This window comes from Python bivittatus, unplaced genomic scaffold (genome assembly GCF_059951505.1).
Source record: "Python bivittatus isolate LINGU-HERP-01145 unplaced genomic scaffold, Pbiv_v1 ctg000070_np1212, whole genome shotgun sequence".
Classification (NCBI taxonomy): domain Eukaryota; kingdom Metazoa; phylum Chordata; class Lepidosauria; order Squamata; family Pythonidae; genus Python; species Python bivittatus.
Window position 1 is genome coordinate 41393206 of NW_028277034.1, and position 24917 is coordinate 41418122.

Genomic DNA, 24917 nt, shown 5'->3' on the forward strand with positions numbered 1-24917 from the left:
GCAACATCATGGAACCATGGAATTGTGGAGCTGGAAGAAGTCTCAAGAATCATCTAATTGAACCCTCTGCAGTGTGCAGAAAATCCAGTTAAACTATCCTCAAGAATAGCCTCTTCCTAAAAACCTCCAGAGATGGAGAACTCAAACCCCTTGTAGGAGACTATTCTAATGTTGCACAGATTTTACTCAGGAAATTTTTCATTATATTTAAACAAAATCTAGGTTGCTGTAACTTACAGCCATTATTTCTAGACTGAGTTCTGTGGCAATGATAATTTGGAAATAAGAAATATAATACATTGGACAAAACATACCTACAAATCAAAAGGCAATAAACTCTTTCCAAAAATAATAGCACTAAGTCTAGATGATGATGATGCAGGCTTTTTCCACATATATGCCAACGTTGTTGTTCTCACTGTAATAATTTTTGCAGTGCTCTTTCCCCTTCTTGTATCAGCCAGTGTTTCCTACAACTAGATAATGGAGGAATGCCAAAAATAGGAAGAGGTGGCTCTTCATTTTGGCACATGAACTTTCTATGGCATGTCAAGATGGGGAAAGCAAGCTAGCCACTTGGTTCAGCAGAAGGGATGCAAGAAGAGCCCAAAACACTGAAGTATTTGGCTTTTGAAGGGAGGGTAGATCCCCAGAGGTGGGGACGAAGTCAAAGTGGGCGTTCACACTATTGCAACCATTGCCTTGCAATCACAGAAGAAGCACTATGAGATTGTTGTCGCAGCATTTCTTCTGAAGCAGGAACTGATTAAATTAAATTATGGAATTAATAAACTCCTATTTCCAAGTTGTCTGGAAGCCCCAGGCATTGATGGAAATACAAGGACAATGCCAATTATCTCTTTTCAGTTGATTCACACATAAATGTTCTATTTCAGATACTATCGTTTCAGAAGTATTTTCTAGTTTCTTTCTCAGGAAAGACAGAGGTTCTTAGAAAGGAAACCAAATCTTTACTTTTCCTTATCAGTGATCTGAAGCCTATGCCCTAACTGCAGTCAGGCTATGAACTCTCTTAACAATCACAGGAGCACCGCCCATCCCTTTGTTTTTTTCCTGCACAGCATTTTTGGAGGGAAATGGACTGACCTCAAATTAATTCCCAATTAAATAACAGTGCTTTTAAATTATTCTTCATTACATATACCTTCTAATGACTCACACTGTGTCAACTATCTCTATTAATAAACAGATTTCATTTTGTTTGAGGTGAGATGAAAGATCTACTATGGTGTTGGAACTGTGATGCCTTATTCAAATATGCAAATCACTGTAATTGTCTCACTAAATGTCAATGTTGGCCTGTGCTGCAATGAGCCTTTCTCTCACCTGGGCTGCATGAGGGATGGAGAACCTGCAGCTTTCAGAGAATCTCTACCCTAGTGTAAACTTCATCTTCAAAGTCTCTTTCTGATGTCTCATGCCTCTGCCACCAGTTTTTCAGTATGTAGGAAAACATGGAGTGATCTAGCATACTCCTGATTGTAGGATGGGATTTCAGTGAGGCAGGCTCTGGTCCTATCCACGGATACCCTGTGGCATTTATGAGGTATCCAATACAGCCTATAAATAAATATATAGCCTGTCCAGCTCATTCTCATGTCCTCCTAACTGCAGCCAAACCATGCCCTGATAATATTTTTTAATGCTATGTTGCCTTCATCTCTTCCCTCACCGGTAGGTGAATCAGCTTAAAGCACCTGTTTTCTCAATACAATTGTTACTATGGGCATCATCTAATATACTTAATCAAGCATGACTTGGGGGATTGGGATCTTTAGAGTGCTGCAGGTATACTCCCTATCCTCAGGTCACTATACTCCATGGTCCTTTTGGCTTGGGCCAATCAGACTTCCTTTACTAGTGGTTTATGCAGGCTCCTTATATACATCAGTTTAGCACTCTTTTGAGAGAGCACTGAGTCTGTGTTATACAAATTGATTTAAATCAAGACAGACAGCTAGATTCTGCCAGCTGTGTGCTGCTGATTCTGTCATGAGTGAATGCATTATAGATTTTCAGCTGCTTCTGTCAAGAAGGGATTTTGTGGGCCATATTTTTTACTTTTTTATTACTGGCCAGGGGCAGCACCATTTGCCTACCCCACAAGCTACTTCCCAGGTGCTGCCATTCCCTTGCAGTACTGACTGAGGATGGAGCTTGCTTATCCATGATTGCCCCCTATTTCACCCCATGCCTCTCCTCCACACCTGCATCCTGTTAGTCAGGTAACCTGACAGTTCCTAGGTACACTTGCCTATCCCCACCCCACCACATGTCAAGGAGAGCAACTAGTGGTTGTTTTTCACCTAGCAGCTGATGCTTGAATGGAAGAGAAACAAAGCCAGGGGAATTCATCAATCACTTCTTTAATTTGTTCAACATTAAAACAGTAAAGACAGCACCATTCTCCAGCCTTATTACTGAAGCAAAATAGAAACCAGCAGTAAGAATAGTGCAATTTATGCTGGCATACTTTTCTGGCAGCCCACAAATTGGAGGAACAAACTTTAACATGGCCATCTGGCTGTCCTCATGGTGAAAAATTTTGGGTACTGTAGTTCTACAACATCTGGAAGGGCACAGGTTGTCTATTCCTGAGTATATGTTAAATCTGAAAATCAAAGCAAGATATTATGAAATGTCTATAATTGTATGTAACATGTTTTATCAACACTGTATAGAAAGGTCTGTGAATATTGTCTACACATAGCTTATTTTAATGGAAATTCTGAAAAAGATTAAGTGAACTCATTATCAAACCAATTTTCCTGGTTATTCAGGGAAGGGATTTGATTTGAAATGAGATTATATTCATCTATTATTCATCTAACCTAGAAGTAACGTCTGCTGTATTCTAGCGCTGAGTGAGGCTGAAAGAGATTGACTTCTGAGGCTTGCCCAGCTTGCTCATGATTGTGCATAGATTCAGCTGTATTACTGACTTCCCAAGAATCTACAAATTACATAAACTTAAGTTTGATCACTTTTCAGATCAAAGCCCAATGTGATCTGCTTGATTAGTGATAGATCAATTTCCTCCTAGAACTGTTATTTATACTTTTATTAGTGAGTAGAAATGCATACCTGCTATCTACTTCAGTTCTGAGTGGCTTGCAACAACAACATCAAAAAATGCCATTATTTCTCTGCTCTTATTGCATGCACAGAGTGCCACCCGGCAGCCCAGTTTAAGGTTACCTGGACCCTCCTGGGTAAGGGGGGCTTGGAGGTTTATCTTCAGGGCATGCAAAAGAATTTGCTGAACATCTGGTGGATAAAATCACTTGCATTCATTCCCAGTTGGAGACCAAGCATGGTGCAGGTCCTTTGGAGATGCCTGGGGAGTGGACTTGCCCTGTTATCTGGGAACAGTTTGATCCTGTTGGGCCTGAGGAAGTGGGCAGGGTTCTTGGGTGTATAACTGCAATCACCTGTGCATTAGATCCTTGCCCTTCCTGGTTGGTCAAAGCCACCTGAGAGGTGATGTGTGGGTGGGTTTGTGTGGGTGGGTTTGAGTGATGGTTAATTCACCCTTGAGAGAGGGGGTGTTTCCGGCTCCTTTTAAAGAGGTGCTGGTTCGCCCTCTCCTCAAGAAGCCATCGCTTGACCCCACTGTTCTGGACTATTTTCATCCAGTCTCTCACCTCCCCTTCTTGGGGAAGGTGATAGAGAAGGTGGTGGTACTGCAGCTCCAGAGGATCTTGGATTAAACAAAGTATCAGGACCCCTTCCAATCGGGTTTCAGGCCCGGATAAGGGATAGAAATAGCATTGGTCATGCTTTTACATGATCTCTGGCGGGACCAGGATGGGGGTAGTGCATCCATCCTGGCTCTTCTTGACCTCTCAGTGGCTTTCCATAACATTGACCATGGTATCCTTTTGGGTCAGCTGCAGGAGTTGGGAGTGGGGGGCACAGTTTTGTGCTGGTTCACCTCCTTCCTCCAAGGCCATTCCCAATCTTTCTTGATAGGAAGTGAGAGGTCCAACCTGTGGCCCCTGCTTTGTGGGGTGCTGCAGGGCTTGGTGCTCTCTCTGCTCTTTTTTAATATCTACATGAAGCTGAGTGAGATCATCCAGCACCATGGGATGGGGTATCATCGGTATGTGGATGATACTGAATTATACATCTCTGTCCCAGGTGAATTAAGTGATTCTGTGGATGTTCTTTCATGATGCCTGGAGGCTATGGGGAACAACAGGGTGGGGAATGGATGGGGAACAACAGGCTTCAACTGAACCCTGATAAGATGGAGTGGCTGTGGGTTCGGGGCTCTTCCATATCTGGGGTCTTACCATCTTTGGTTCTGGATGGGGTTGGATTGCCTCAGACAGACCCGGTGTGCAATCTGGGGGTCCTCCTGGACTCACAACTCCTGCTTGAGGAGCAGGTGGTAGCTGTGGCTAGGAGGGCCTTTGCTCAATTCCGTGTTGTGTGCCAATTGCACCCTTTCCTGGATGGGGAGGCCCTTCTCTCAGTCACTCATGCCCTGGTCATCCGTGGTATAGACTATTGCAATGCACTCTACATGGGGCTACCCTTGGAAAGTATTTGGAAACTGCAGCTAGTGCAGAATGCGGTGGCACGGGCAGTTATGGGGGCCTCTAGGGCTGTGCATGTAACATGTCTGCTGTGTGAGCTGCATTGGGCACTGGTCTGCTTCCAGGTCCAATTCAAGGTGTTGGTTATGACCTTTAAAGCCTTTCACGGCATGGACCCAGGTTACCTGAGGAATCGTCTCGCCCCCATCACATTGACCCATTCTACCTGGTCCGGCAGGAAGGGTATGTTATGGGCTCCGTCGCCTGGAAAGTTCTGATGGAGGAGAGCCTTTTCTGCTGTGGCTCCCGCTCTCTGGAATATCTTGCCCCCTGAGATGAGAGTGGCCCCCACTCTGTTGGCTTCCCAAAAGGGCTTCAAGACCTGGCTCTGCCAACTTGCATGGGGACCCAACGGGGGTTTGCAGCACTGGGGGTGGTTGCTGGCTTGAGGATGCTCTCTCTGCCTTTTTAGTCTGGGGTTTTAACGTTTTAGTCTGGGGTTTTAACGTTTAATTTTAACCTTTTTTAGTTTTTAACGTATATTTTTTCTAAGATTTTATTGTTTTTTGCTTGTAAAACCACCCAGAGTCACTTGTACAGTGAGATGGGTGGCATATATACATTTGTAAATAAAAATAAAAAGCAACAAAATAGTATAGAGCAGTAGTGTACACTGATAACAGGCAGCTTCAAGAAGAGACGGGCATTCAAAGAGAAAATAGCAGAGGAAGGAAAATAATCTCTACAATATAAGACAAAAAGCTCAGTTTTCTACAGCCAATAGTATATTGTTTATTCTGCATTTTTGTATTTACTTTCATGGTGCACATCTGGCAGAGTGCAGGATTTGGATAACTTTTTATTTACTAGTTTGTATTTTGAGTAACTTTTGGTTAGAGGCAACACTAAGAACTGAATAGAAAGCTTGCCTCCTTTTTAGCTGCAGAGAAATATGCCAAATGCATTCTGAGCAGAAAGGCAGTCAGTGTAGGCATTTTTTTAAATGTCAGATTCTATAGGCTTTCAGTGAAGAGGTGGAGGTCTTCATACATTTTCACCATGTAGACTGCATTTTAATCAAAAGAATGAGTCACTGGAGCCTCCTACTCTTCATTCACAATTGTCAATATGATACTGTGACTTTTCACAAGTGCATAGCTTCCCTTGGAAACAGGCATTTCTTTACATTTTGAAAATCTGTCATTGATTTTACAGCAATTATGAATAAATATTCAAAGCTCAAAGTAAAGATGAAAAGCAGCCAAAATAAGCTCAGTATATTTTGATGGCCTATCTACATATGAAACAATATTTCATGTTTGAATATAATATACCCAGATATATTTTACCAGGAACATTTCTATTTTCTTTTCTGAACTTTTGGGGATTTCTTATTTTGGCCATAATAAAAGAGGTTCTTGTATATAACTTCCTTGGATCTCAATGTGTACAGTGCTTATCACAATAATTTCTTGGCTTATATTTTATACTAGAATTGCATTTAAAAACAGTTTGAAAACTTTAGAAAACTAGAAGAATTTAATATAAAGGAACAGTAAAGTCTAGCAAATCTAGGTTTGTTTTCTTGCATAATGATACAGAAATTAGGATGAATGAATTACCCTGTGCAAGGAAACCTGGCAGCCTATCTGATCAAAAATGTACCAGGAGACACAGGCATCAGATAGAAACTGCAATGACATCAAGTATATCACAGCATCATTGCACAATGATTCACGTGATGCCACTTGCCCCCTGCAGATGCCTATGCCAAGAGGCCTCTTATCTATCACATAAGCAAGATATTCACACAGCATTAAGAGACTACTAGACAACTGGTGACCCATTGGGTCATTTCAGAGATATTTCCTTACCTATACAGAGAAACAGAATAACCAAGGGCAAAAAAGCAGTGCGAGTGTGAGCAACTTATGACTTGCTGCTGGCTTCCCCATTGATTTTGCTTCTGGGATGCTAGCAGGGAACGTAAGAAACCTTCCTTCCTTCCTTCCTTCCTTCCTTCCTTCCTTCCTTCCTTCCTTCCTTCCTTCCTTCCTTCCTTCCTTCCTCCCTCCCTCCCTCCCTCCCTCCCTCCCTCCCTCCCTCCCCTCCCCTCCCCTCCCCTCCCCTCTTGTCAAGTCCTCCTGCTCAGGAAAGACTGCAACTGGCACATCAGCCAAATCGGGCAAAGGCTGTCAGTTTGGCCATGTCAAACACTCTGACTGTCTCTGAATTTCAGAACTTGACCAAACACTTGCCCAGAATTGCCTGCTAGATTGCTGGGAGAATCCCCAACAGCCACCAGAATCCATCTGGGTCCATGAGCCACTAGGGATGGACCATTTGAAGCCACCCTGCAGAGATAATGTGAGAAATAGCTTCATCCAGACCAAGGAATGACTATGTCAAAGGATGATGGTGATGATGATCTAGGTTTAGAGGCTGCCTCACTCTAGAATTACTCTTGGTGGCTTACAGTTATATCCCACATACAACCCCCCACCCAAAAAACTAATCAGCCAAGGTTTTAAAGACTTCCAGAACATCACCAAGGTTGGAGCTACATGGATCTGGGGGGGGGGGGATATCATTCCAGAAGGTAGACTCCTTAAAACATCCTCCATCTTCAGATCATATACTGTATCAACTGCTAGTTGATACAGTATATGATCTGATATATTAGAAAACTATATCTAACTTATGGCTGATTTTATGAGTCAAGTCTGAGATTTCATGGGATATATTGATGGTTGTCATGGAGGCCATGAATTCCTGAGCCTTCCCAGAACAACCCTTTGGCCTAGGTAGAGAGATTGAAATCCCCCAACACCAATAGCCAGGAAGACTCCAAACCCAGCCCAGCAGTGAGGTCTGGGCGTTTAGGAAGGGACACAACAATGTAAGAGTGTCTCTACAATAACAATTGAGCCTCAGCTTAGTTAGAACCAGCAGCAAAGCATAGAAATATTAGGGACCTGAAAAATAGCCAAAAACAATGGGGAATGATAACAGATTTATATCTTTCAATTGGAAAATCTAAAATGGTCTTGATTGAATAGGCTTTATGTATTTTGAACATTAGAAGAAAGCAAGAGTAAATTCTCCCTTTTTAAAATTTCCTGCCTTTAATTGTGCAATGCTCTATCTTGTGGTCTATGGTACTATGAGTGGGACAGGTACAGCTGAACATGCTGGCCATTGATTACAAGCACAACCATAGATTACAAACCATAATAATCTGCTTGCAATAGATTATAAAATGTTAACCGATACATTTTAACTTAATACAATATGTGAAACCTAGATGACTCAGATGTTATGCAAAGTCATTACTTCTTTTACTACGGTTTATAAATAAATAATAGTTTTCTACTATAATTAAACCAAAAGCCATGATATGAAATAGCTAATTTCACAGAACAATCTAAATTAAAGTCAAACCAACCATATTACCACTGTGTTCAAATGAGATAATAAGCCATAGTGTGGTTTGATTTTGGCTTAGTATGTCATGTGATCCAGCCACTGTGATTGGTAGGCCATGGTTTAGGCAGGGGTGGTGGTAGTTTGTCTGTTGCTGTACTTATACAATTAACTAGGAAAATATTTTTGGCTCTTTATAATTTGTTGTGTATGTAAAATCCTTTATCAGTCTGCTTGGAATCTGAAAGAAGGAATGATTGATTCCATGGTGACTTTCTCATTATTTTTTTTTTAAGAGCATAATATGTTTTCTGTTTCCCTTGCAGAACAGAAATGGACACCAGTGGATTAGCCATCTGGATCATAATGACTTTTGAATCAGTTCACTGTGACAAATGTTGAATACCTTGTTATGCAAGCATAAAATAAGCCATGTTGTAAAATAGATTATTGAATTATGAATGTAGGCACAGAGGTAATTATGGTAAACCAAGGTGTCTTTGGGGAAATTTATTGGTTTTATTAGTAGAAATTTAGGAAAGATTAGCTGATAACCAAATACATAGAATGAATTCAAGTCACAGAACTCAAAAAACTCAGGACTTAATTAAAAGCAGGCTCAGGCTCATTTAATTTATACTTGCGTCCGTTCTTGCTACACAGTGTAATGATTTATAGACCCCTCCTCTATCATTATACTATCTTTCTATGTCAGTATTACTTTAAAACGTTTTAAATTATGGGTTCAGATATTAAACTGCATCGTAGGCACCCTAGTATTACTGCAAAGAAACAGGGGAGAGTTAATTGCTTTAAGTATTGATTGAAAACAATAGGAATAGATATCACCTACCGCTGTGTTCATAGTATTAAGTAATTTCCCCCCACTATATTAAAAAGCTACATTAGATGAATGGTGGATTTTTAAAAAAATAGTGACCCTAAAGGCAGCTAGCTGGCAATCTTCCTACTGCTTTTATGAAGGCTAATCTTATTTTGAAGATTGCTGTTTAATTACCAGTGGGAGAATCAACATGACATCATGGTTAGAGTGTCTGTGGGAGACCTGTTTTCAAAACTCTGCTTGACCATTAAACTCACTGGTTCAGTACCAATTCCTCCCCCAGGGTTATTGTGACAATAAAATAAGTGAAAGGGAAAAAGTGAACTATGCATGCAAATTAGAGTTTCCTGGCAGAAAGGTAGAATATATGTACTGGTCTACGACCACAATAAATTGAATTAAATTAAATTAAGGTAGAATATAGGAAACTAAATATAAGAAATGTAATAAATTGCCTTTTGGCTAGAACAGCGCATTTTTGATTTACAAAGACAATTATAGATGATCAAGCCATGTACTGTAATCTACTGGGTACTTAACAAACCTGTTCTTCAGAGGCAGTGGAAAGAAAAGGTGCACCAAATCATGCATTTAACTTAATGTGTCACAGCTTAGTTGTACATATATGCTTTTTAAATAAATGCTGATGGCCAAAATAGTCTATTTTTCCTCAAGTATCTAGATTTAAGGAACAGTATGCACACTATTCCTTTTCAAGGGCAGTCATAACTGGGTAGTAGAAATTTAAATTTCAGATTAAAACAAAGAAATTATAGCTGTAATCCTAAAGATACTTGGCAACACACCAATTAAATTTTGTGAGATTTCGTTCTGAATAAATAAGTGTAGGACTAGCTGTTGAATTAACTTTATGGCCAAACTGCATACAATACTGGGATACCTGTTTATAGAGATTGTGCTCACTCAGTTATTTCTTAGTCCAGCATTATTGTTTGAGCCTAGGAACCCAGACAATTCAGTCAAGAGGGAGATAATTCTGTGGTTAGTGCTCTAAGTGAATTGTTAACTAAAGAGCTTTTGGTTAGCAACCCTGCACTGACTAGTCAGTTCACCAAGGATGTGAAGCTAAAAATGCAAACTGTTCCATTACAAACTCACTGCCAAGACATGGCAGCCACAGGACATGACTTCCAAACACTGACTGCAGCAGCTGGGAAAGGAACCATTGCCATTATGTTCCTGGAACAACAACAATCATAGGATATTGGGCAGCCCTTGACCTTGTTCGTAAGGTTTTGTGCTTCCAGAAGCATCAGTAAGTTGCTGTGACATTACTGCCTATCTGTCATGTGAATGCAATCAGAGTACAAATTTGTGAGATTCTTTAAAAGAGCCAAGGGGGGGTAGGGGCAAGGTCCTCTCCTAACTCATGGCTTAACTACTGGTAGATTGTCATCTGAACACATTTAGGAAGACATTCCATAATCTTCAGATGAGTAATGAGAGTAGAGATAACCAGGTGTAGAGACAATATTCCTTGCCCAGATATTACCCCTCATCTCCCACTACTTCATCTCATCTTGGTTCTGTAGTTTGGTATGTTATGATGTTACCAAGAGAGACCTAGATTTGAACTTCCAGGAACAATTCAAGGTGCTGGTTAGCCCCCTAAAGTTTTTCATGGCTCAGGGCTGGGATATTTGCAGGACTGCCTGTTTCCAATTGCTTCAGCCCATCCCACAGGATTCAACAGAGTGCTCTGGATCCCATGTATGAAACAGTGTCATTGGGTTGGATCCATGAGGCATGCCTTCTCTGTTGTGGCACCTGCCCTTAGGAACAGAATTACTTCACCCCTGCCCCCAAGAATTGGATGGCTCCAACTTCATTGGCCTTCTGTATGGCTGGGGTCTTTGGGCATTGGGGAAGGGTCTTGGAAGAGCCCATCTGTAATAGCTGGAATGCGAATATGGTTGTAATTTGGCCTTGGTTATGTTATGCTTTTCGTTATTTTATTTTTGTTGGTTATCTTTGGGGGGGGTGTTTAACCCCATGTTAGCTGTCTAGATTCACAACTTGCAAGTTTAGTAGCTATATATATTGTTTTAAAAAAATAAAAGGAACTGTCACACTTCTGTTAGGCTTGGACAGTACACTGTATTGCAAATTAGTCAATAACATCATGTTGTGGAAATCCAGCTTGAGAGTTGATATAGTTCAGACCGTCATGCAAACCCAGAAAATGGGGTTGAATACACTGTGGTTTACCACTTAATCGGATTTACTGCACAAATAAACCAAGGTAAAACACAAGTTTCACCTGAAAAATTACCCTGGATCCCAAAAGAGTATTGGTTTGAGGTTAACTTTTCCTTCTGATCTCTACATATAGGCTGTGGTGTGTATATATATATATATCACAGTGCACCACAAAATAGCCAGCCAACATTGTAGCCTGATATGCTGCATGGATCCCATCTTGTATGTTAAGTTTATGGTTCAGTGTATCACAGAAATTGGGTAAAGAGATAAACCATGGAAAAAGTATAATGTGAATATAACCTGAAATGCAAAGTTAATACAGCTTTAAAAATAGCAATATCTGACCTATTCCATCTGTGTTTCCATTCCTTTATTTCTATATTCCTCCCCTCAGGTACTTGGGGAGGAATAAATAAAATAGGAACAAAAATCAGGTAGTTAAGCTATCCTGTACTCATCTGTAATACAGTAGTTCTGATTCCTGTTGGGCCACTGAGAGTGACAAGCCAAATCATCCATCCCACTCAGCTAGAATGGTTGAAGGTGGAGCTGAACCCAGCACTCCCTAGTCCTGGTCCTACAAGGTTGGCTGAGCTATCAAACAACATAAAGGCTCTTGATTTAAACCAAGTTGCTTTTGGTTTTCTCTTATGCCAAACCACCAGATAAATTGATAGGAGCACCAGGATGATGTGGATCAGGCCCATACACAGTGGTCTCTTTCTTTGGACAATGAGGGACTTGAAAAACAGCCAACAGAAGACTAACTCATAACAGGAGGAGGGAATGGCAATGTTTTAATAGCTTAAAACAGTGTTTTTCAAATATGGCAACTTTAAGAGGTGTGGATTTCAAAGCATGCTGGCTGGGGAATTCTGGGAATGAAATCACATCTCTTAAAGTTGTCAACTTTGAAAAACACTGGCTTAAAAAGTGAAACAGCACTTTCAGTTGCACTGTGAAAGTGACCAGGGTAAAGGGGAGAAAACCTGGTTAGGAACAAATCTGAAAACAAAGTAGCAAGCAAAAACTCCCATGACAGACTCTCTGGCTATGTTCACACGAAATCCGAAGTCATCAACCAGGGCTCACAAACCACAGTGCAGAGCTCACCCGAGAGGCTCCTAGTATGTAAGGCCTTGGCGTCGCAGTAGCCTCAGCTATAAAAATGAAGAGGCTGGGTTGGCATGTCCCATAGATTCCCTTGTGTGTCCACAACACACTCGGAGCCACTGACTAACCTATAGGGTGGGGCGAAGGGCGCGGAGCGTCGTGAGAACGGGGCCCACCCGTGCGCTTTCCAAAAGGGGAAGCAACGGCGGGGTTTCCCTCAGCTAAACGGTCCGTCTCGAGGGGGCGGGGCTCGTTTTCGGGCTGGGCTGGGCTGGCCTGGCGGGGTGGGGGTGGGGCGCGCGGTAGCCATGGCGACGGATGCGCCTGCTACGGCGAGCCGGCAACATGTACGACCGGGCTCCCCGCTCCTTCGCCCTGACGGTGGGCTGCACGAGCCCCCACCTGGGCCCTGGCTGCTACGACTTGCCTTCCCGGACCAGACAGATCCGAGGTGAGCGGCGGGAAGACGGAGAGCGAGCCTGCCGTGGTCCCGTTCCGCCCGAAACGGTGTCTTCTCTCCCCTCACGCTTCTCTACGGCGTGCCATTATGGAGTGGTGGCGGGGGGGGGGGTGATGGGAAGGAGGGGGCTCTGCAAGACCGACCCCGCTGTGATAAGCCTGACCCTGGAAGCTTTACAGGCCAGCAGCCTGTCCACCCACCAGATGTGTTGGGACCTTAACTTTCAGACTGAGCAAGCGGCGGATGTGCGAGCTGGGAATCCTGGGAGTTGTAGTTCCAATACATCTGGCGGCTCTAGGCTGAAGAGTAATTTCCACTGACTTCCATCATGAATTAGAGCAGTCTTTCTCAAACTTGGCAACTTTAAGATGTGTGGACTTCAATTCCCAGAATTCTCTGGCTGGGGTATTCTGGGAGTTGAAGTCCACACATCTTAAAGTTGCCAAGTTTGAGGAAGACTGAATTAGAGCTTTCTCCTTTTCAGTTTCCATGGGGGTTAGATTTTTCTTAACATCTTCTTTGCACAAGATATTCTTACCTAGATTTCTTTCCTCTTTGTTTCCTGTTTAAAACTAATCAGCTTAAAATTAACATGTATTGCCAAGTATAACATTAATAAAGGCAGGATAAAAAACTATATATATATATATATATATATATATATATATATATATATATATATATTAGCATAAAGCATAAAGCTGCAAGGATAAACATACTATATATATGGGGGGGGGAGAATGTTTTATCCTTGCAGCTTTATGCTTTGACATTGAACATGTTTGCTGAAAAGTATGTTATGAGACTTACAAGAAAGTGCAACACAGGAGAGATTAATAGGGCTTTTCTGTGCTGCAGTCTTAAGCTGTAATAAAGTGGCTGGAAATGAAGTCAGTTTATGGAACCCTTTTCTGGATTTTAACCCTTCCTCAGGTTTCATCATGATGATGGTGAAATATTCTGTCCAGATGGCATTTACCATGACTCCCCTTTTTCTCTACCACTCATGCCAGGAAAGCAAGCACTAATGGCTTTCCTTTTATGGGGAGGTCTTTGAGCATATGCGGTTTCCACTGATAGCCCTTTTTCATGGGCCCCCATCTGATGAATCCCCATCATACTTGAACCCTTTCCATTTGGTGTGACTATCAGCTTTTTTTTTTTAACCCTTAGAGGTAAAAAAACAAGACCAACAGTTTACAATTCCTCCAGTCACTTGAACTAAAAGGAGAAAGTAGCAGAACTCTTGCCAATTTCACCTAGTTAGACAGAAAGGGAGGCAGGCAGAGAGAGAAGAAAGAGACGGGTCCAGTGGACCTCTAAAAGCTTAGTGGACCTCTAAAAAAAGAAAGTGACTGGTCAAAGTTTGGCTTATGGGAACAGTTGGGATTGTGCTGGTATACTGCCCTTGCTGCTGCCCAGCATCATCCCTGTCTGAGTTGCTGGACTCTGTCATTGGGCTGGTGCTAGAGTCCCTGAGGCTGTTAGTGCTCAGGGATTTCTGTCTGCCACCTGGTGACATTGAGTCTGGGGCAGATCAGGAGTTCTTGGCCTTCATGGCAACCATGGATCTTCCATGTTATCTAGGGCCCAACACATAATGGTGGCTGCATGTTAGATCTGGCTTTTGTTGGGGGGCAGTTGCAACATGACCTGGTAGTGGAAGACATTAACGTCAGTCCATTACTATGAACAGTTCACTCTCTGATTGCCTTTCATCTCACTGATGTCACCTCTCCCTGCAGGAAAACAGGGTCTGTTTGATCAGCTCACCCCAGGCGATTGATGGATCCAGTGAGGTTTCAGAGGCAGGGGTTTCACCAATTGGGGTTTTCCCTGAGGATCTGGTGGCTGGTTTGGCTAAGGCCTTAATTGCTGCTTGGAATGGGTGGGAGGCTGGGACCTTGGACCATATTTCCCCTACGCAGTGTCACCTTGCATGTGTACTGATCACGGGGTGCATATTGGTTTACTGAGGAGCTCCAAGAAATGAAGGCCCAGAAGGCCTGGAGAGATCCGTTGGAAGAAGACTCAGAGCAAGTCTGATCAAGACTGGTAAGGCCCCATATCGCTCAAGAGCAGCACAATATCAATATTTCTCCACCCTGATTGTATCTGGTAGCATGGTTTAGAGTGACCCAGTCCCTGCTGGACAGGGAGAGTCCCCAGATCATCTACAGGGCTGCTGTGAGGAATATTCTGGGTATCTGATGGATAAAGTTGCTCAGATCCCCTCCCACTTGGACTCTGACTAGGCAAGTCCAGGTGAGGTGCCTGGGGCCCAGTCTTGTGATGCGATCTCGGCTGAGTTTGAACCAGTGAGTCCTTAGGAAGTGTACAGGGTTCTCTGTGCTGTCAGTTTGACAATCTGTGTATTGGACTTGATACCTTCCTGGGTCGTGGAAGCAGCCAGGGAGGTGACCTGTTGTTGGGTCCATACTGTGGCATTAGCCTCCTTGAGGGAGGGAGTGATTCCTCCTGCCTTGAAGGAGGCAATGTATGGCTTTATAGGTCATAATCAGCACCTTGAATTGCACCTGGAAATCTAGTGGAAGCCAGTGCAGCTTGCAGAGTAGCAGTGTTACATGGACATAATAAGATGTATCTGTAATTACCTGCACCACTGCATTGTGGACCAACTTGAAGCTTTCAGATGGTCTTCAAGGGCAGCCCCATGTAAAGCACATTGCAGTAGTCTAATTGGGAGGTGACTAAAGTGTGAGTGACCATGAGCAGGGCCTCCTGGTTGAGGAATGGGCACAAATGGGCCCACACAGTTGTGCATCTCCCCCCACCCTCACCACAGCTGTTAACTGCTCTTTGAGCAAGAGCTCTGAGTCTAGGAGAATCCCCAGGTTGCTCAACAAGTCTGAATGGGTGCCGCCATCCATAACCAAAGATGGAAACTTTCCAACTCCTGGATCTGGGAGACAGAAAATCCATAAGCACTCAATTTTGCCAGGGCAGGGTTGAGCTGCAACCTGCTTTTCCCCATCCAGACCCTCACAGCCTCCAGACACTGGGAAAGAACCTTGACATCTTCACTTGGACAGCTGGGGATGGAGATGGATACCTGGATATCATCTGTATATGTCTTTCCTGTATCCCTCCTGACTATGAAAGTGACACTGTTCCTTCTTTGTTTCTTTTTGTGTCGTGAATAGTAAACAGCATGACTTTCTGACTGAAAGTGACCAATTCCAATCCTTTTCAGTTCACTGGTGCCTAAGAGGTCAATGTGTAGTTGGTTCATTTCACTTTCACGTGGGCTTTCCCACGTTCGTGCTTCTTACGTTCCATGTTCCGTTCTAGTTCTCTCTTTATAATTTGTACTCTAAAACATCCTCAGCTCTTTATCCTCAGTAACATCCTAGATGGCATGTGAGTGCTATCCAATCTGAGGGGTCTGTCATCCAACATTATATCATCTGCCTATCCATTTGGTTTTCTTAATAAAATGCAGATTTGCCATTGCTTTCCCCCATCCAGTATGAAATGATTCTTTGTGTTGTCACTAAAATGGTAATTTGCTTCCAGCATCTTCCTATATTTCTGCTGTGCAGTAAGTGCCTCCTTGCTTTAGCTGAGCAGTTGGGATGAACTTCACACCTTGGATGATACATCTGAGATCTTGGCATACATTCCCAACATTCTTCACTCATCCCTCCCAGGAACACCCCCTTGCCACAATGAGGCAGCATAGCAGGACTTGAGGGGAAAGTGTTCTTCAATAGTATTCATTAATACTATTCATGGCTGAATAATAAGCTGAACTCAAATTCTTAAAAATGCATATGACTCGTTTTCTCTTTCAGGTGGCTATGCTCCATTTCTTTCTCTGGCAAGTCGTGGACTCGAAGCTGTGTCTCAAAATGATGAGGATGATCTTCCAGGGCCAGGATCCTATGAGATTGAGAGAAGACAGGTAGAGCTATATTAATAAACTTGTTATAAAAATAATAAGAGACCAAGGAATAGTAAATGTATTTAAGTTATAGTTGAAAACTTATATTTCTTCAAAAATACGTTTTGTTGAGCCTACCTATTTCTCTTCCAAATTAATGATTTATTTGGAGTGGCAGTTCTAATCCCAATTAGTTGACTTTTAAAATACTTTTGTTTCTTACTTTTAATTTCTTACTTCTTTCTATAATGGTTGTCAAATTATACTAAGTTTTTTCTCTGTTGCTAGATGACTGGACTAGATCAACTGAAACTGAGGGGTATTATGGTTTTAAAAGAATGGAGTGCCAAGAACTTTAGAGGAGTTTTTAAATTAGTACATCTATTATACTCTGAATCATCTTACTTTTTATACTTTTGAACTGCACTGGCTTGTGGCTATAAAATTTGTGCTGAAAAAAAGTCTGAATATTTTGTTTTAGTTACTAGTTAAATTTTTCGGTTAATTACCTCTGTGACAACAGTTTAATTTGGCAACATATTGCAATCAATCTTACAAGCTATTCATCTAAACAGAATATTATTATTTTGATACAAGTGATGGTAAAGGAAGGGTAGGAGTTGTTTGTTTCATTTTATATTTTTAAAAGCTTCATCACTAAGCATTAATTTAACATTTATGAAACATGTATCAGCATAATTTTGAAATATTCTGTGAACAAACAATAATACACAAGCATTCATTTTAAACAGGGGATACTTTCTTTGAGAGTCAGTTTGGTCTAGTGGTTCAGGTGGTAGACCAGGGGCACTGGAACTCAAGTTCTAGTCCTACCTTAGGCATGGAAAGCAGCTGGGTGACTTTGGGCCAGTCATTCTCTCTCAGCCCTCGGAAGATGGCAATGGCAAACCACTTCTGAAAAATGCTGCCAAGTAAAACTGCATGAAATTCACCGTGTAGTCACCAGAAATCACTGACTGAAATCACAACAGACATACATACATGCATACACACAAAGTTTATTCTCTCTTGTAGAAAAAAGAATTGAATACTATTGCTATTAAAGTTATCCTTAAGTTTTGAAGTACATTTTTTTGTTTTTCTTCTAAATTCTGTTATTAAATCCTGATTCATTTTAAAATGGGGGAGCAAGCATTTAAATGTGACAGTTTTTGTTTTTGCTTAATGAATATTTACAAGCAGAGGGTTTTTCGGACTTAAGTTGTATATAAAACAGATTTAAACGTGGTTGCTTTTTCCAATTTAAAAAGAGTAATATTTGTGCACAGCTCCAGAACTAGTGTTATTTTTCCTCACTGGGTATTGAATATCATGGCACAGCATTGTAAGTATTAGTTTTTAATGGCCTGTTCTAAATGCCTACTGGCTTGCATACTAAAATAACATTTTAAAAATAGCTAGAGAGGAGAAATCTAGGAAACCTTGTTTTATTTTAAACATTTCTATAGTCTTTACTATAAGCTTTTCATTACTATGAAACTACAGGTAGTTAAGAGCAATTTAATTAGACAATACCAAATATAAGTAATAAATAGTAACAATAAATAGCAGAATTAATAAAACCTGGTGCCCTGAACTAGCAACAAACCAATTCACAGGAACTAGGCCTCAGTGCTAAAAGCAGTTGGAATTAAAACAGCAGATGCCTGCTGCAAAAACATTTTTGAAATAACCAGGATTTTTTATCAGCTTTAAAAAAACTGACAAGAGAAAGAATTAAGCAGACCTTTGTACAGAAGCTCTTCCTAAAATGATGAATGCATTGTCCTTGATCTTCTAGTTCCCACTGAACTTCAGTTAGTGAGGAAACATAGATCAGATGCTAAGATCCTGACCAGAAGATATGAAAAGGCATACATGAGAGAGATAATGATCTTTTAGTTACTAGCCTTTTTTTGTTCTTTTAAAGCTAAGAAAAAGCTCCTTAAATTGGATCAGAGACAAATTCCTCCATTTTTAGTCAGGGTTAGGGTTAGGGTTGTAAGCAAAACATTTAATAATATTAACATTTATGGCTCAGGGTGTTATGCAGAGGCAACCTATGAGATTGGCTTATGATTTATTGTATTGTATGAATCCAGGCTGTTGGATTAATTTAGTCAATCATGGCTCAGTTAACAGTGGGTTTGCATGGTTTCTGAACAACCTTCTTGTGAGCTTGGTTTTTGTAAGCTACATGGTAGGACCTCTATTCTCATTCTTGGTAATGAATCATGCACATTGACTGTGCAGTATAACAATGATTACTGTTGCATTATGGATGATTTTCCTATTTTTTTTTTTAACTCCAGAAAATTGTTAAAGGAGGCCAAAGCCCTCAATACAAGGAAAAACGTTTCAAAGACATACACAGTGATACACCTGGTCCTGGAACATATTGCCAACCTCCTTCAGTGAATCCAGAAGTTAGTAAGGCAAGGAGACAATTGAAAATGCCTTCTGCACAGGTATAGCAACATAAACAGGAATGCTGAATTTTAATTGACAGTTAATATTGACAGTTAACACTGACATCAACTTTACATATGGCATGTTTCCTATAGTGAGATACTTTCTGCAAATAGTCCTGTAAAAGACAATACATTTTCAGAGATTTCTGCTTTGTTGAAGTTGCAGATGTAAGGATTTGGAAGCCTGGACTATATGGAAATGTGTTATCAGTTATACAGATATTTGTGTGATATAAGTTCATCCCTTGCACAGATATTTGAGGGCAATGGGCAGAAAAGGTTACTATTTCACTCCTGTAGTGGTTACCAATGCTACTGCTCCAGCTACCAATTCTATATGAGGCTTCCATATTATGATGAGGTTTCTGCTCTGACAATTTTCTTAGAGCAAAATGAATTGATTCCCCTTCACTAAAGATTTCCTATGCAAACATGGGCCTCTATTTCAGTGTGGTATGTATGTGGCTGTTTGTCACTCTCTTTTTGCCCAGTTTTCTGAGAACTGGGCATGGGAAATATTTGTAGAAATATAATTTCTATCCTAGAAAGGTTAAAGCACTACTTTTATGCATTAGGAGTGTGCAAGCTGGGAATCTCGTGAAGGCAAAAGTTTTTGATGCAGATAGACAGAGGAAAGAATTGCTTTGCAAATATTTGAAAAAGACTGGATAAAAGTTTTTTTCAAGGGATTTTATTTTTTATTTAATAAAACAATTGAATTTCATCATTAAGAGAATTGCAGAACAAGGTATATGTGGCTTAGAGATGAAATGGTATTCTGTTTATATAAAAAAAATCAATCTGTAGAGACCTCTCTTATGATCACTCTTTCTACTGAAAGGTGGAGTTACCTTCCATTTACTCCTTCTCCTGCATGACTGATTCCTTGGTTTTAGAGCATTGGGAAGGGAGGTTGAGGCTTGGACATGGAATGGAGATAGCACTGGTGGCTGGATTTTTATCAGGCCCTGGATAAAGGAAATCCCTCCTGGTCCTTTTAGACCACTTAGTGGCTTTTGATACTACTGGACAGCCTGCATTAGTCAGGGGCCGGGGCACTAGGTTGCAGTGGTTCCACTTCTTCCTTAGTAGGTGGTTCCAGTCAGTAGTGGGGAAGCAGGAATGATCAGTGGTGGTTTGGTGTGGTGAGGTTCTGTCCCCCCTTTTTAAACATTTACATGAAGCCACTGGGAGAGGTTATCCAAAGTTTGGGGTTTAATATCATTAATATGCTCATGATATCCAGCTTTATATCACTACCTCAGGTCAGAATGGCGATCCCATTGAGGTTCTCTCCCCGTGTCTGGAGGCTGGGAAGGTCTGGTTGGGAGGTTTAAACTGAATCCTAGTAAGACAGAGCTACTGTTTGTCTGGAGTTCTCTGTCTGCTCTATCTTGATGGGTGGCATTATCCGTGAAAGAGCAGGTCTGTTGTTTGTGGGTTCTTTTGGGCTCATAGCTATTTATAAGGCAGCATGGTGGAAGTCATGGGCAGGAGGACCTTTTCCCAGCTTTAGCTGGTATACTAGTTGCAGATCTACCTGGTGTAGGAGGATCTCTACAGAGGTCTTCCTGGTTATAGTTTGGTTTGGTTAATTTAATTTTATTCTGTTTTCATTCATTTGTGGACCTTTTCTTTTATTATTATATATTTTATCTTATAAACCACCAAGAGTTCTTCGTTTGTCTATAAATATGATAAGCAAAGAAACAGTAGGTAATTTCTTAAAGATAGACCAATGGGATGTAAATGTTCCCTAACAAATATGGCAGTAGGCACATATATCTTACAAAGGCCTTCCACAACTAGTACTCTTTAAAAGTAAGGGACCTCATCTCCAATTTCCAAGCTAATATGGCAAGTGTTTATGCTGACTGGAATTTGGGGCACATCTAGACAGTACCAGGTTGGCGAAGGCTGCCTTAAAGAATGCCTACAAGATGTGGGAAATGGTGGATATGGCCACATAATAGAGCAATTGTAATACATGTGGCTGTAGCCAATATCAAAACAGCTAACCCCAATTTTTAGACAATTTCAAGAAACAGCTATAGGACTTTGGACCTGTTGGGAAATAGTTAGATAGTGAACTCTCTGAAAATATGGATTAGTCTGATGAAATGTAAAGCACTAAATGAAAGATATTATGGAAATGAAGAATGAGAGAAGACATTTAGCATGGTCATCAAAGGTTAAGTGTCAAGCTTACTGTTCAGAAATTCAGTTGCTATAGCCTTTGAAAGAATCACAGAAGCTAAGTTCTGCATCGAGCAGATTTATTGATTTATTGTGCCATCAAGTCAGTGTTGAGTTGTGGTGACTGCCTAGTCTTGGCAAGATTTTGGAAGTGCCTTCTTCCTAGGGCTGTGAGAGGGTGAATGGCCCAAGGTTACCCAGCTGGCTTTCTGCGTAAGGCAGGATTAGAACTCACAATCTCCTATATAAAAGTAATTAAATCCATCTATTATATTTCCCATGTTTCCCATGGTTACCTCTAACCAACTAAATTATAAAATTCCCAATTCTCACTTATAGTGGCAGTATCTTATGCATTCTCCATATTTCTTTCCATAGAATAGATAAATTACTGGTCTCAGCCTAAGAAAGCTCCTCACTATCCAAGGAATCACTCAGGTAGGAGAAGGATTAGACCAAAAGTAGCTCCATCCTTTGATAGAAAGTGTGGTATTAAGAGAGATTTCTACTGATTGATCTCTCAAAAATCTGCAAAATTTATTTCAAATTCCTTAAGAACAATTCTTCCCTTAAATTGGGCTGTTGAGGTTGAGAAAACTTGGCTGAAATGGAATGGAGAACAAGGAATGATTTTTATATGAAAGGACTACAGTTCTAAGCCAAATATACCTTGTTCTCTTTGTGAAGTTCAGTTGTGTTATTTGGTGTTCTTTTGTAAAATAAATTCCAATCTCATATTATGTTTGATGGTTAGAAGAATGTGTTGTAAAGGAACTAATTCTACTACATTTATTTCTACAGAAACTTGCAGGCTGTATCAAATATTTTCGAAAGTCAGAGGCTCCATCTATTCCTTCTCAAGGGCAAGCATTTGGTTATGAAGAGGCTGAAGATGGGACACTTATAAAATATAGCCATCCTGTAAGAGACAGTACTTTGGGACCAGCATACTATCAAACAATATATGTAAGTAATTTTAAAAGACAGGACACTGTTCTTGACTCCATAGAATTATGAAGTTGATACTCAGGGCCTCTTGAACCCAAGACTCCTAAATGGGGGTCTCCAGGAACAAGCACGTGTAGGCTGGAAATAAGTGATTTTTCTACAAAAAATCTCAACTTTCCATTTCTTAAATCCTATTATCCAATGCATTTATCATACAAGTGAAATCCAACAGAGAGACTATAGAGTTCTTTCCATTTACGATACTTCACTCTTCATCTGGGAAGTACAGTGGCTTTGAACAATTAATCAGTTATAGCTGAGCTTTAGTCCTGGCAATGTTTACCTTGAAGTGATCTATCCAAGGTCCTGAAAGCGTTGCCTCTTACTGTGTGGCTTCACTACTAGATGTTGGGCATTCCTTTACATTTGTATCCTAGGATTTAGTTCAGATTGGATTCTCCCTGTCTTACCAGTTCCTGCTCAACTTAGTCAACTTTTTTTTAGCAGATGACTATTCCATTTGTTCTCATTAAGATCATTAGCTCTTGATTAAGCCTGAGATATTTGTTCTTATACATAAACCTGTGAGTTTTTGCCCTTCCTGTACTTTCTTCAACCTACAGTCGATCAGATACATTCACCTTACTGCATAGAGATTTGATTATTTATCTTTAATTATGACTTGGATCTTTTAGCCAGGCATGGGATCTTTTATGTATTTTTGTAGCAGCATTGCTTTATGGCTTTGGCAGAAAGCCATAAAGCAAAGTTCATGGAGCATTAAGTAGCACTAAGACTGGGATAGGGCAATATTGAGAATGATCTATATGTGCCGCCTGAATGAGAACTGCTTCAAACTTCAATGATTTTAGCAAATCTGAAGATTTGCAAGAGTACAACTAACATTTACAACCTGTTACAAGGAACAAGCTTTACTTGGTCATATAATTTTATTATTTTGAATTGTTTTGTTGCCCCATCTGATGATATCACTACCTTTTGGAAACTAATTTAGTTTAGGTTGTAGAACTGATCCCTCAATGTGTGTGACATATATACAAGATTATTAGGAATCCATATGTACACACACACACATTTTTGTTTGCATAAAATTCTTTAAATGTTGCTATAATTTGCTTCTGTGGATCTATAATAGAGAAATGGGAGGAAGTACGCATAAATCACCATAATATTTCTTGGCTGATTGCTTTGGTTACTTGGCTTTGTACTGAGTCATGTATTGTTCTGTTGGTTCAGAAACAGAGAGGAGTGATCGTAAGATTCCTGTAGAATAACTATTTTTCTTAGTGATCCTTTTAACCCGTAGTACTGGTAACTTGGCATAGAAGAGCAAGAACATAAAAGACACCTTTTGGCAGATACAATAATATACCATACTTGTGGATATGAAGCTAAGAGTCTTTTCCCCTAAATAATCACGTGTGGTTTGGGATGGAGGCTCCTACCGAGAATAGAAAACACTGTTGAAAATGAGCTGGAAGAGGAAGTGGCAGCAGACTGGATGCTTTTGAAGACTGGTTAGTCATTTGTAAAACTTAAATAAGATTCCCCCTTTTTAAATCTTCCATGCGCAGATATACTGCCTCATCTTCATCCAATTTTGCCCCCTGCTTTTTTTTCTTTTCTTACCTTGTTGGTATATCTACCCCTTCCTAATCTCCATCCTGATATTTTTCTTTCTTTCTCTTGCTTCTGCTGAAAAGAGGGAAGATTGTTTCTATGTGTGTCTCTGCGTGCATATACTAGTGCATTTTTCTGTATGAGAGAGGTTTGTAGATATAAGCTTGAAAGGTTGATATATGCAGATGGAAATCAATTAATTTTATAAATGTGGTGCCTTATTTTACAGGCAATTAATTTTAATCAGTAGTTATTAATTCAGTTAATAGTAATGTATTTTCCGTCCCTGTCCTGGCCCTTTTTGGAGTGTTGTTTCTGGCAGATGTGATATACAATGCACATTTATGTATGCATATACTTATAAGCGTGTATCACCGGCACATATTCATAGTGGAGTGGTGGTGGAAATCTTCATTATTAATTACAAGTAAAGTTAGCAACTGTAGGTTGACAATGTGGGGAAGATAGGAGTTTTATCATATCTTGGTGTGTGTGTGTATTCCTGTCTATTCTTCCTTTTTAGGAAGAATTGACTTAAATTCAGGACCATTTTGTTAGCTATCTCTGTAGAAATACCCTCTGTGCATAAATAAATGCTTGGAAGCCTTGTCAAAGGCCTTGAAACATCCATGTCAAACATTCAAGCAGCTGCAACTGTTTCATGGATTTGAGAAATGGATCCAGAGAATCACTTTGCTCACTGAATGATTTGCGTAGACCTAATTATTTCCATGTGTAATGAAATAATTTATAAAAGTTTCTAGATATTTCATTGTATTATATAATTGCTTTCAATAATTTTATTTTTTCCAGTTAGAATCTAGATAATGTAAAATAGCATTTTGATCTGATATTTTCTCAGATCTTAAATCTATATGTTTTTTATTCAACAAAAGAACTGATTTTAGTAGAAAGCACATATATTGCATGTTCAGTGTTGCATGGAAGTCCTGAGGCAATGCAAATCATCTTTTACACACTACAAATTTAATAATAGAGAACAGTGATGTGAAGTTTGTGCTTAACTAAAATAAATATGGCATCAATATAATACTGCTTGTAATTCTGTGAGCTGTAGGTGAAAAGCAATGGTGTTCTGTTATTCTGTTTCTGTGGTCTATTGTCAAATCAG

At 40.4% G+C, this 24917-nt stretch overlaps 1 protein-coding gene across 1 annotated transcript in view; it reads left to right on the forward strand.

The window, feature by feature from the left end:
• The first annotated feature begins 12510 nt into the window (after nucleotides 1-12510).
• The window catches only part of STPG2 (sperm tail PG-rich repeat containing 2), a 228358-nt gene continuing 215951 nt past the window's right edge, over nucleotides 12511-24917 (forward strand). Inside the window, exons 1-4 of the mRNA XM_088133269.1 lie at nucleotides 12511-12616; nucleotides 16441-16550; nucleotides 18842-18997; nucleotides 21998-22162. Of these exons, the coding sequence (XP_087989395.1) occupies nucleotides 12511-12616; nucleotides 16441-16550; nucleotides 18842-18997; nucleotides 21998-22162 (537 nt within the window). The remainder of the gene's footprint in view (nucleotides 12617-16440; nucleotides 16551-18841; nucleotides 18998-21997; nucleotides 22163-24917) is intronic.